Source organism: Camelus bactrianus, chromosome 25, assembly GCF_048773025.1.
Source record: "Camelus bactrianus isolate YW-2024 breed Bactrian camel chromosome 25, ASM4877302v1, whole genome shotgun sequence".
Lineage (NCBI taxonomy): Eukaryota > Metazoa > Chordata > Mammalia > Artiodactyla > Camelidae > Camelus > Camelus bactrianus.
Window position 1 is genome coordinate 22,529,442 of NC_133563.1, and position 13,355 is coordinate 22,542,796.

The 13,355-nt window shown below is 41.1% G+C and overlaps 1 protein-coding gene across 15 annotated transcripts in view; it reads left to right on the forward strand.

Annotated features, from left to right (window-relative positions):
- Window positions 1-10,285, forward strand: part of COLEC10 (collectin subfamily member 10) — a 401,773-nt gene extending 391,488 nt beyond the window's left edge. For all 15 annotated transcript variants that reach the window (XM_045508463.2, XM_045508465.2, XM_010972584.3 and 12 more), the window contains 3 exons: window positions 655-708; window positions 2,069-2,164; window positions 4,061-10,285. In XM_045508463.2, the coding sequence (XP_045364419.1) occupies window positions 655-708; window positions 2,069-2,164; window positions 4,061-4,452 (542 nt within the window). In that variant the 3' untranslated portion in view covers window positions 4,453-10,285. The remainder of the gene's footprint in view (window positions 1-654; window positions 709-2,068; window positions 2,165-4,060) is intronic.
- The last annotated feature ends 3,070 nt before the right edge of the window (window positions 10,286-13,355 follow it).

Here is a 13,355-nt window from a genome sequence, read left to right on the forward strand (position 1 = left end):
ATCACATTTCTTCCAAAAAGCAATAAACTCTTTCAAGCCAGAAGTTTAATCTTGTCTCTCTTTATATCTTTTCAAAGTACCAAGCCTTTTGTCTTGCATAGAGTAAGTAAATAGTAGATATTTGTTGAATTAAATTGAAAAAGCACAATGCATGTTATTGAAAATCCAAGGGGCAAGTCACATGAAAGAACTTAGGGGCATAGTAAATACACAGACACTATGTGTATTTATATATATGCTGATGTAGATATATCAAACAATGGCACTTTTAAAATTAAAAACATGCAAGCAAGAATTGTATTAGCCTTGCTCACTAGTTCACATCATAAAAACATGTTAGTAGGATAAGTGACACAAATTTAAATGTTTCTTATACTTCCAACTGGAATTCTGCATTCCACCTAATTAAATTGTGACTTATTTGATTAGTTGTACCTGTGCAGCCAACTCAAAATCAAATTATTTTTATAAAACCAAGGAAATTTAATTGAAGATATTACAAATGTAATTTAAAATTTTTTCCTCTTATTTTAGGTGTGTAGGACATGTCTGTCTAAAATACTTCTGTTTCATCCTATTCTATGCATTATATTCTGTTCATCAATAATACTGTTTTATTTAGTTTTTCTTTTTGTGGCTGTTGTTTTTCTTCAGGTGACAAAGGGGAAAAGGGTTTACCTGGGATACCTGGAGGAAAAGGCAAAGCAGGTATAATGCACTCATTTTTCCTCTTTCATTGCTAGCATCATTCCAAATGTAATCATTGCAAACATAAATATATTTAATAGAAAAGCAATAGACTTTTCAGTGTGATTCAGCTTATTTTTCTTGGGCTAGGGGAAAGGGAAGACGCAAAATGTCCTCTCAATCAGCTGGTGACTTTCCAACCCTGGGGACGGGGATAACGGTGCACTCCACCCCCATCAGGCTTACTGTGAGGCAGCAAACCCAGCACATCAGGAAGCAGGCTTCATTCTCCCAGACAAGTGGAAAATCCACAAAGTCCACAGCAATAGGGCCAGCAGGCCTTACATTCTACCAGCATCTCAACCAAATACTGGCATGATCCAGGGAGAGCCCATGGTTACAGAACATGCTTCATGGCCAGGGAGCTTCTTGCTGATATGAAAGAGAGCTTTACTTCCAGTGTTAAGATACATGTACAGAAAGTAGCTTGTTCTTGGTGAGCTTCCATGACTTCCACCATAAAAGTGTAGTGAAAACTAATTCTAAGAACTGTTTTAAATTCCTTATATTTAACCATGATACGAATAAATAAAGCCACAGATATTTTTATTTCCCTTTGGCTAATAGAATTCTTTTTGCTTTTCAACCACCAAAGAAAAAAGCAAACGGAGATGTTTACACGAAGCAGCTGTTAAACAGGAAAAGGGAATCATTTGAATTTTATATTGCTTTCCTTAGAATTCCTTCTCTGTCGTATTATCAGTAGATAGTTGCAAAGGTAAATGACTGAAGGGGAATTAATGGCAGAAATTAAGATCATAGTTAATCCACGACAACTGGCTCTTGAAATTGGAAGATGGGTCTATTCACAAGATTTAAACTTAAACATTAAGCTATACTCCAAATGGATGATCAGAATTAACGTTTGATTTCATCATGAAAGGTTTCTACTGTCTTGGGAGAGTCGTGTGAGCCAGTGAACAATGCAGTAAGAAAAGAAGACTAGCTAGAAATATGTTTTTAAAAAGCTGTGAAGATTTTAGTCTGAGACTGGAGAGGTACTTTCTGTGTTCAACAAAAAAGCCAAATGGTTCACAACGTGTGTGCAGTGCTTTGTCATATTTACTGTTCCTTAAAAAAAAAAATCTCACTTAGAGCTGTGTTTTAACTCATTCAAAATAATTAAAAAGACATTTTCTGTAATCCTATAGGCAGTGTATATTGGAAACCCTGTCTTAAATAAAAGATGAAAAGCATAGCCATTCACAGGGAGACACAGCCAGGCTGGAAACAGACAGGAAATACCAGGAAGAGACCAGTTGCTCTTTTCAGCTGGTCTGCAGGTGCTTCAACATGAACTCACAGTTCTGTCGTTTAAAAGGTACCGTCTGTGATTGTGGGAGATACCGGAAAGTTGTTGGACAGCTGGACATCAGTGTGGCTCGCCTTAAGACATCGATGAGATTTGTCAAGAATGGTAAGTCTACTCTTGCTTGCTTTGTGCTATGTATCCATGAATTTATCTCTTTCAACACTGCAGCTCCAATATATTAGCAGGAAGTAACTTGGTCCGGGCAAAGGCCTCCTGAGATAGTGTCACCGGTTTAAAGGTCTCTCGAAATGCTAATTACCCTACTCAGACTCTAGGCCACTTCAGGTCCTCTTCCTGTAGGCATGCGTGTGTGCCTGGCCTGTGGGTAGAAAAAGGTGCTTCAGTGAGAGAGGGGAATGGAGGGAAGGGCAGAGTTCGGCCAGCCAGGCCTTCGGAATAAAGAGGGACAGCAAAAATCAAACAGCTAGCATCTCAGAAGACAGAAGTAACAATATTGCCAATGACTACTTTCTTGAGTACTTGGAATAATAATACTTTTTGTGATTCAGGTACTATGATTAGACTGCAGCTTAGAGAGAGTACCCTGCCCGTAGGTACAGAGCTGTGAACAGTGGAGCAGGGGTTTGAATATGGGTTTCACGGGCTCCTCTACCCTCAGTGCAAATCAATAGGAACATTATGTGTTTCTTTAAATTATGCAGCTTTCTGTATTAGTCATTTCTGTTATCTCTTGTCCATTTCCTCATTCCAGTTAGCAGTAAAGCCCTGAAAGTTGGGGCTTATGTCCTCTCTTCTGAGACAGTATGAAGGAGGGAACTCTTGTAGTTACTGTCACTGTTGGGTTCATTTTGTTGTATTCTCATTTATTATAACCCAGCCATATCTACTGTCCATTCCTGGAGGCACACAGATGCCATCTCGTGTCCATCCTCATCTTGAAATACTACAGGCATAGAAAATGTTTGATATTCACTAGCCCTTAATTATAACTCTAGTTATAACCTGCTTAGAAGATGCTGCCTCTGACATGACTTGGATCCTAATGAATAAACCAGACCGCAGAGGTTCAACAGAGAGTGACAGTTCTTAACATTCAAATGGTCATAGATTTATTTGTAAATCTTAATTTATTTACCCTAAAAATATATGCAGTTTCACCCAAAGCCCAAAACATATATAGTATAGTATGAGCTTGTGATGACTGAGTCCCCCAGTCTGTCCTGAAGCTTTCTCGGTAGCTCTGTCTACTTCATGTACCTGGAGTGAAGTATAGACAATCTCAGTTGACATACACGTCCACAACCTAGGAATCTGGCCCAAAGTGGACAAACTTCCGTATTATTTCTGTATGAGTCCAATAAGCCTGTACGACCTCCTGCACTGTTGTAGGCACTGAGGCTACAGAGTGACCAAGACATAGTCATTGGCCCCAAAAGGTTCACAGGTTAGTAGAAGAGACACAAACAATTAGACTAGAATGTGTTAAGTGCTATGAAGTGAAAGGGGCAACAGAAACACAGGAGAGAACTCACAAGAGTGCCAGTGTCTGCCCTGGGGCACCGGAAAGGCTCTTAGAGGAGGAAACACCTCCACTGAGATCTAAAAGATGAGTAGGAATCTGCCAGGTAAAGCAGTGAAGAGAACTTCCAGGCATGGAAGGCATGGAAGTGGAAGGGGGAAGGGCATGCTCATGGAACTGAACTGAAATTATGGCAGAAGCATAAACGAGGATGGGAAAAATTGTCTGCGATGAGCTGGGTGACAGTTCACATAACACACCTTTCCCTGAGTAGCTCTCTGCTTCATGTTGCTGGGGGAAGTAAAGGAGGAAGGATGAGGGAGGACAAGCGATAGGAGTTTGTCCTCCATCTGAAGCTAGAGAAGTGGAGGAAAATAATAAACCAGTGCCCACCTCGTGATAAAGCTTTGCAAAATAATTGTTCGATGTTGAAGAAAGGAATGGAAATCTAGCAATATAACATACTTAGCTTTTCCCTTTTTGAGATCAGTCATCATACTCTTCTTTCCCTCGCCGCCAAGTCATAGCAGGGATTAGGGAAACCGAAGAGAAATTCTACTACATCGTGCAGGAGGAGAAGAACTACCGGGAATCCCTGACCCACTGCCGGATCCGGGGAGGGATGCTGGCCATGCCCAAGGACGAAGCTGCCAACACGCTCCTCGCTGACTACGTCTCCAAGAGTGGTTTCTTCCGGGTGTTCATCGGGGTGAATGACCTTGAGAGGGAGGGCCAGTACGTGTTCACGGACAACACGCCACTGCAGAACTACAGCAACTGGAAGGAGGGTGAGCCCAGCGACCCCTACGGTCACGAGGACTGTGTGGAAATGCTGAGCTCAGGCAGGTGGAATGACACCGAGTGCCATCTTACCATGTACTTTGTCTGTGAGTTTGTGAAAAAGAAAAGGTAACTTCCCTCCTGCTACACATTTGTCATTGCCCTGTGGCTACCAGCGCAGTTACTTTTATCCATCCTTTTCTTTCTACTGACATGCATTCATTCTGATTCAAGACAAATGAGAACTGCTAGACTGAGGTTGGGAATCTCCATCGCCATGCTCGTCCATGATGATTTTGGACATTTGCATTCATGTTTCATGTGTTACTGAGCCAATAACTCACCAGGTTCTGGGTCCCGAGAGTTCGAATTACAAGTTATGCTGGAGGTGGTCTGTCTCAGATGATACGTTCTTTTGGTATTTTGCTCTGCCACCTCTCCCTAGAGTCCTAAACCAATGTCTATCCAGGCCAGAGGATAACTGGACAGTTGGTGGGTGATGACCAGGCTAACCTGTTCTTGCTCAAGCCAGACAGATGAGAGACCCTTCTGCTTTTATCTGTCTTTGAACCCAAGATCCCCAGTTCTTTGACCAGTCACCAGCCGTAGCCACACTTGCAAGGACCTCTTGTTTGCACAGACATAGAAATACTTCAACTCTAAGCCTCTGTGTGAGGTGCTTCAGCCTAGTGACCTGTCCCAGACCGTATGGAATCATACACACAACTTCTGTGCTTCTGATTGACAGCCTGCACTGACTGAAGTGTACCAAGCCTTGGCCCCACTTCTCTTTACAAGGCCTCAACTTAAATCTCTGGCCCCCAGATGTTAACCCTTTGATCTGGGGAAAAGGGAACTCTAGAAATTGAAAAGAAAAAAGAGAAGGTTAGTTCCCAATGTTATTCATAATCCTCCTACTAAATTGCCCCCTTCTATTAATTTGGCTCCTTTTTTTTCTTTTTTTCCTCATCTTAGATTTATCCATAGCAACTTTCCTCTCCTTGGGCATGGAAAACGAGGGAAGGTGTTAGTGAAGCCTTCAGAAAACTCTAGAAGCAACACCAAGTCTCTAGGACCCTCCCCTGCCTCTAATGTATCACTCGTGGTGACATTTTGTGAGAGGCCCTTTGCTCTCCGTAACTGCATGTTGTAAAAACCCCACGGCCACGATGCTGTCAGGTACTCTGGCGTCACAGGAATGTGTCGGGTGTGGAGTTTGGAACAGGCCCAGGACTCACGTTCACGAAGCTGAGAAAGTTTTACTTTGAAGTGCCGATCCAACCTCAAGGCAGCTTCCATTTGAAATTTAAAACTAAAAGTTCAGCAAAACCCTAGATTCGCCCCTTATAAGCTGCTGCTCCAGTTATAGTTTGTGACATATAATTAGACTGCTTAAAATGCTGGCAAAACAGTTAATGAAGTGGGAGGAACAGATCAACAACATATGTTCCCCTTAAACCATCTGTCCATGATTTCAACCATGACTAACTGGTTATGAGATAGGACTTAATTAGGTTGTTTCTGTGAGTTTATCAAGGGTCACAAGCTCAGGCCCTATGGGGTCCCTACAGACGACAGAAGCAAATGAAGTGGAACAGGTGGGGTTCCTGGGACACTGAACACAGCTTGCGCTCCTAAAGGAACCAGCCGCTTCTCAGTCACTGCTGCTTTTGCCATAGAGGACCCAATGTCGCTCTGTGTACTGATATTTAAGAGAAGTCAGAAAGCTGGAACTTTTTATCTTTACATTTTTAAATGTTGGCAACTAATCAGTTTTAATCCCAATTCTAAGTCATACAAACAGTCCACTAGCCAAGATTGTGACCTTTCCATTTCTCCCTTCGGAAGGTTTTAAAGGATGTCATTAGGGTACAGTGACATCAAAGTCAACGTCTCTCATTTATAGCTCATCCAATTGTGCTCAGTAACAGGAATTTGGTCAATGTTGGCCATTCCTCAGGTTAATAAAGTAGTTACTAGTTCAGACTTTCGAGAATGTGGCATATTTTAAAGGCAGGGAGGCTTAATAAAAATTATCAAGGAAGACGCCATATCAAAGCCAGTATCCTTGTGTAGAATGCCAGCCAAGAGCTTGAGGAACAAGAATCTAGAAACACTCGGAGGAAAAGAAAGCGATAAGAAAAGAGGAGAGAGGAAACAGACAGCAGACATTGCCTGTGGGCAGCTCACGTTGGGATCCATATTCTGATTTGTCCCAAGCGCCCCCAGCACGCATACTAATTGTGTGGACTGTCAGTGCTATTTTTATTTCTATCATGATTTTTATAATAACAATGTTTCTCTCAATGACTCATCTCTGCTGCCAATGATTCCAAGAGAAGATGACAGAGTTTCAAAGAATAGGAATTCATCCTGCGACCTTGCCTGGGAGAAATTTTGAAGACACCACACACTTAGGTTTGCTATGAACCTTGCTTTGTGCTTTACAAAATAAATGCCTTCACGTACCATTTTTCATGTGATCCTGATAAACTCTGTGAAGTAGGAAGGGCAGACATTTTTACTGCCATGTTCCCAGTGGGAAAACTGAAGCCCAAGGAAGCTAAACAATTTACCAAAATTGACTCATCTGAGGGAAAAGCAGGACTCCAGCCTGCTGAGTGGAACTGTCGACCCAGGGTTCTCTCCAGCCTCTCTTTACTGCTCTTACGCTGAGTGAAATTTCATCCATGATTCCCTTGTGGTAACAAGGGCTCAAGTAATCTCTCTTAACCACTTTCCAAAGTTAACGATTAGGGTTAATTAACAGAGATACTGGAGATTCAGAAACTTGCCTGACAAATATGGCACTCACTGGATTCTTTTTTAACTCAGAAATGTCTACACATCAAGATTTACGCAAAATAAAAAATGAACAAGTAATTATTTTCCCCATAAAAGAATTCACTAGAGAATTCCCTTAAGTAATTCGCATTTAAAATCAACTTCATTCTCAAAAGTAAAATTTATACTCAAATTTTCATGGACACACCTGGGCACTTCCCAAGGATAACATAAAGTTTCTGGGGAAAGAACATTAAAAATTTATTCGCGGTTGCAGAACGCTGCCTTTTCAAAGCAACACACTCTATAACCTGGCAAGAAAAAGATAGCTTGTGTCCGGAGTTATTACCCAAACACAGTAGAAAGTTGTACATCCTGTGCTGAGCTTTGGACAGCTCAACCATAAAAGTGCGTTCTGTCCCACTTAGACGTACGTTGCCCAAGTATGAGCTGCTTTGATTATTATTAACCAATTAATTTTTAGCTCTCTGGATTACATATCCAGACATCTGTGAAAGAGGAAAAGTTAACTAAATAGTAGAACCCACTGCATCATAAACAAATTGAGGTGGGGTGTTTGCAGGTATTACCTGTGATAAGAATATCATGGTGGGATTCCATGCCTTGTAGCAGAGAATTGAGGGTATTGCTTTGAAATTAAAAAATCTAGATCTGCTGTGAAGACTGCCTTGAATTCCAGTGCCAAGTATGCCAGTTTCCTGGTCCCTGGGGAGTATTTTCCAGGCCCTTGTTTTCCCAATCTATGTAGTTCCTCCTCAGAGAGTTTGGTGACAATTAAAGGAGGTAATGAGGTATAATGTATCCCTGTATAATGAGGAAGGAAGCAGGGAAGCAGCCGCACACGTTATATGGATACAATTAAACAGCCATCACCACCAGCTACATGTTGAAAAGAAACAAACCGTATTTTAACGTATGTAAAAATTACCTAAGTTAAAAATAGATGCTATATGTGTGCATGTGCCTGTGTGTGTGTATACACAGAATTTTTTCACCCTCATTTCTAGATAAAATGTTCATCTTCAGGGCAATGAATAAATCTGCCCAAAGTTGTGCTGCTATTGGAATTAGAGCTGAGGTTCATAACGGGATATTATTGATTCTAAAATCGTGTATACCTTTTTTTAAGATGCAGTTCATCTGAACTTATGTTTATCATATAAAAAGTAACTACTTTTTTAAACTTAAAAATGAAATCATAGACCTGTATGACCTTGAGGTTGTAAAGCCCTCATCATCTAGCTTGCTTCCTGAAAATTTGAGGGTGAAAAAGTCATGACCTTTTGAATGGAGTTTAAAGGAAAAGAACCATTTGCCACAGATATTGTATGCATACATTTTTATGAATATAGGGCTCTGTTTCACTGCACCCCTAACAGATGGTCACACAGTCCGTATTTGAAGGTTTAGGGTAATTTGCTAACCCCTTTAAGAAGTTTTTCCTTACAATGAACTAAAATGCGCTTCTCTCTGATTTCCATCTGTGTCCTTGTTCTGCCTTCTACTGTTTACAGCTCTGAGAGGTCTGGCCCTGAAACAAGCCGGGGCAGGCTCTTAATGAAAGTACAAACCAAGGCAGGGAGAACTATCCTCACTGTGGCCCTGGTCACTAAGGTGGATGCCCAGTTTTAGAAATTTCTCTAAACCTGGATGGTATGGCCCACACCCAGTGAATTCACATTTTGTTGGTGAGGCATTTGAGGCACAGATAAAGAGTAGAAATGAGATTCAAAGTCACGTGGGGCATCTCAGTCATAAATAGTCTCCTTATTAGGAGAGGGTATATGGTGGACAGGGTTCAACCCCAAGGAAGGAGGCCGTTGAGAGGTGGGTGGTTTGGTAAAACCTCATGGAGAGGGTTCAGGGCAGATGTCCAGTGCCAGCAGGAGAATGAAGTCCAAATCAGAGTCCAGGTGCTTGGTGAAAAATTGGTGCAGATGGATATTAATTCATCACCTATATTTACAGAGCATTTAACATGTGCTAAGGACTGGAGACACAATGGAGAAGACAGATCAGATTTCTAGCCTCATGGATAGAATTCTCCTCAGGCTCATTGAACATCAGGCCCACCACACTGAAGCCCAAGAGTTAATCCTTTGTCAGGGATGGACTATATAAACCTGTTCCATTTTTACTCCTGCTTCCTCTTCAACATAACACCTCTTCAAAGATAGACTGAAATAAGTTGGACAAGAGAATTTTTTTGGTATAAGTACCACATTACCATTTCTTGAAGAGCAACATTGACACATCTCTTCAAACACATTTAAACATTCATGTAGGCCGACTAATTTTGATGTGAACAAAAAGTTCTCATATCAGTGTGTATACTCACCCACACCGCTTCCTCACAAGACAGAAGATATCTTGGTGGTTGTGCATGGATGAGCATTGACACCTGGTAAATGCTCCTTCACCTAATTTTTTTCTGGTGACCTACACCTGACATTCAGTGAAACCCAGATTTGCCACGAATGGTCACTTTCATAATAAAATAAAGACAGGTAGGAGGAAGGGAGGAGAAGTGAGTCGGACATTTTATAATTTATTAAAATGTGAGTACAGCAGCTTCGAATTAATCACCATGCTGGCATCTGCAGTTGGGAAATAATACAGATCGATGTGTGTCCACAGAATTTTAAAGCAATGTAACACTTTGGCACATGTGTTTTTCACTTTAGAACCCTTAAACGGACAAATCTATCAAGAGTTAAGTCTTATCAAACCTGGCAGGTGGGTTTTGCTGTCTACAATCCACCCCTCGATACGTTGTTGGAATGTCAGTCGGGAAGAGCACTCAGAAGCTCTGTCATGATATGTGAAAAGCCAGGGCAGCCACAGAAACATTTCCTAAGCCTTGATCAAATGAGGGCAGTGGAGACATGATTGCAAAACACATTCAATTTAAGTTCCATAAAATCCCATAAAATCTAGGTGAAGATTTTTACTAAGAAGTACAGGGGACATAACAGAGCCAACGTAATAGGCTTTTTCCTAGCAGGTCACAATTTCACATGGATATTTCCTGAATCAACTCGGAGCAGGTGATTCTGGAGAAGGCTTCTCGGGAGAAGCATATGTGCTTTGTTACGTGCTTTCTGGAAAGGTTTATGTTTAAAACAATAATATGTTTAAAAATAGATTTCCCCCGAATTCCCTGTTTTGTGTGATCTTATCGTCTTATCTTTGGTTCTGCTGACCTTGGTTCTTTTCAGGGACTCAACCTCCAGGAAGGATGAAGGATTTTGGTTTTTGTACTGGCACTTACAAGCACCACAGTTCCCTTTTCCACAGACTCGGGGCGTTATCTTTGCCCTAAAGGACCTGAAGACTTAAAGAATAGAGTGAACAAACACAGGAAGCTATTTCCAATAGAGCTCAAAATGTTGTTCTCCGCATTTGAGAAAAAGGAGATCCAAAATACATTTTGAGACACTGGAATGAAATATCAAAAAGCGCAGTTTTTAAAAAATCTTGAAAATATTGTTTCTGAGTTTTTAACCCTAAACACTGTTGGGTAGAGAGATTTGATAAGAAAAATAGGGCAGGTGGTAAATATGTGTGTTTGTGTCTCCGTCTTTGAAAGTGCAAAAAAACCCAAATAGCTAAACTCTTCTTTCCTCAGATAATCTATCTGAGGACAAGATGGGGCATTACACCATGGCTCCTTTGAAATTTTTATGTTATTTTTCCTCATTCTTACATTTTCAAAAATTCAGTAGTTCAATATGTATTGTATACTAATGTCCAGGCCTCACCGATTCATGCCTCTATGAATTATTGAGATAACATTTGCAGGATGAAATTATACATGAAAAAAGGATGTGTTCCTTTGATCACCACAAACCCACCCTTAGTTCCATATGGGCAGAAATAACATGATATCTGGATCCTGGTATGTAAACTCCTTACTCTGGAAATTTTTACTGTCAAATTGTCTGCACTTACTACTAAATAATTTGCATGCTTGGGATTCTGAACCATCCTTGCACTGAATGTAACCATGATGGCTCATTAATTCCTGGGAATTCCTAGCCACAGTTGTTGGAATATACCCTCCCCCTTTGCAGAAGTATAGTTATCACATAGTTCTCAGGATTATAGTTCCTTCGTTCCTTTACTCTGAACATGGCTTCTAGCATTGACACCCAATGATGAAGCGTAAAAGGCAGTTCTACCTTACTTTGTGCAAAGATCACCAGAGGCAACTCCACCCTCATTTAGGTCTATGTGTTCAATACCCATAAGGGATCTTTGATTAAGCCTTTGATCTAGAGAATCTCCTTTCCATCAAGTTCAGTGAAGTCCACTACAACTCACCAAAACCAGACAAACTGACACCCTAACTGGTATTCCAGCTTCTGGAAATACTTGTCCTAGAACACCATTTTTACAGATATACTGTAATGGTTCTCCAACACTTATCATACTCCTGCTGGACGGCCTCGGCTGGAGCTGCTGGTCGTGGTAAAGGATAATATGGAAAGCACTCAACTCAGTGGCAAGCAGCAGAGGAACCTGGGACACCCACTGGATTTTGAAATCCCAGGGGATGAATCCTTTTAGAGTTTATCATATTCGAACATTTTCTACATCCCAGCTCTTCCAGGGCTTTCCTCAGAAATCTCATATTTAATCAACTACCTCCTCCTTAAGGATGCCTGGTGGGCATTTCGCTTTCTGGCCGTGGCCCCGTCACCTGCATGGTCAGCAACATGGACCGCCTTGTTGATTTACCACGTGCTCCAGGGAGATGTAGGTTTTTCCTTTGTACTTCCATGTTCACTTTCTTACCACCCTGCCCCTCTGCTAACCTTGATCTCTCAACTTTTCTAGGGCAATAAAGAAGAGTTAGTCCTAATCAGCCTTCTTTTGAATCCATCAGCCTATATTCCCCCCCCCCCCTTTTTTTCCTCATTAATAGAATGTGCCCAATGAGAGTCTGATTCTTTTCCCACCGGGGACTAGGTTTGGCATTAGCCCACTCTGACATGAGAAGAATGCTGTGTTATCCTTGTTTCCTTTCATTTTTACCATCTACTTATGCTAAACGTCTTAGACCTGGATCAGAGAAATCAGGGTGAACTCAAAGACTGAAGAAATAAAACTCATGCATACATCATTAATTACCAAGAGTGATATCTATCAAATTATACATCTGAGCAAGTTTCCTTTCTGTTTCTCACTAAGAGTCACTCAAACAGTGGTAATACTCAGCACCGCACATGCAGTGAATGATACACTATGGCTGAGAAGTCCTAAGCAGTCAACCTTCCTTCTCTTCAAAAGAGCTTGTCAGTAACGACTTATGCTATCATATAAGACAATAATCCTGCAACTCAGCCAGCCATGTCCTATATGGCTAAAGACCAGGTTCCAGAACTTGAAATTCTGTGCTAGCAAGTTTATAATTTTTCACTTGAGTCTGTGTCATAACATATAGACATTTCCCACTCATGTTATTTTAGAGACTTTCCATGGGCAGTCCTGGCCATAAAGTCTCACAGCAGTCCTGGCCATTGAGATGGGATTTGAAGGTACAGAAATGGGCGAGTTTGCTTAGTGTAAGAATGTTGAGTGAGGAGAGCAGATATCCTGAGCCTGAGATCTGAGTTATTCTAATATTTAAAAGCTGGGAAGAAGGATAGGGGTGGGTTTCTTAAGGTACATTGATACAGAGTGGGCAGAAAATAGTAGTAGAATCAGGAAAGTTTCAACAAGGGAGCATCAACTTTATTGAATGTCCCTGAGATTTCAAGTACAAATGATTAAAAAGTATTTATTGGCTTTGTCAGCATGAATTCATAAGGAAGCTTAGCAAAGGAAGTCTCAATGGTATGAGGGAGGCAGAAGAACAGGAGAGTTGGGTTTATGGGCAAATGTGCTGCAAAGAAGCAGAGATGGGATATACATAGATAATCTTTTCAAGAAGCTTTCCTGTAGAGGAGAGTTGAAGAAATACGATCACGAATGGAGGTTGGACATTGTCAGTCAGAATAATAGTAAAGCCAGTATAATTTGAGTGCTATGTTAAGCACTTTATGAGAGGTTTCAATTTAGTCCACAGACCAGCCCCATGTGGCACATACTATTACTCTCTCCATTTTACCTGTGAGTAAATTGAGGCTGAGAGATTAAGTAGCATTCCTAAAGTCACCCTGCTGGGATTTCAGTGCAGACCGTTCAGTGCGGTGTTTTCACGGTTAAACCACTGCACTGTTCTGTCTC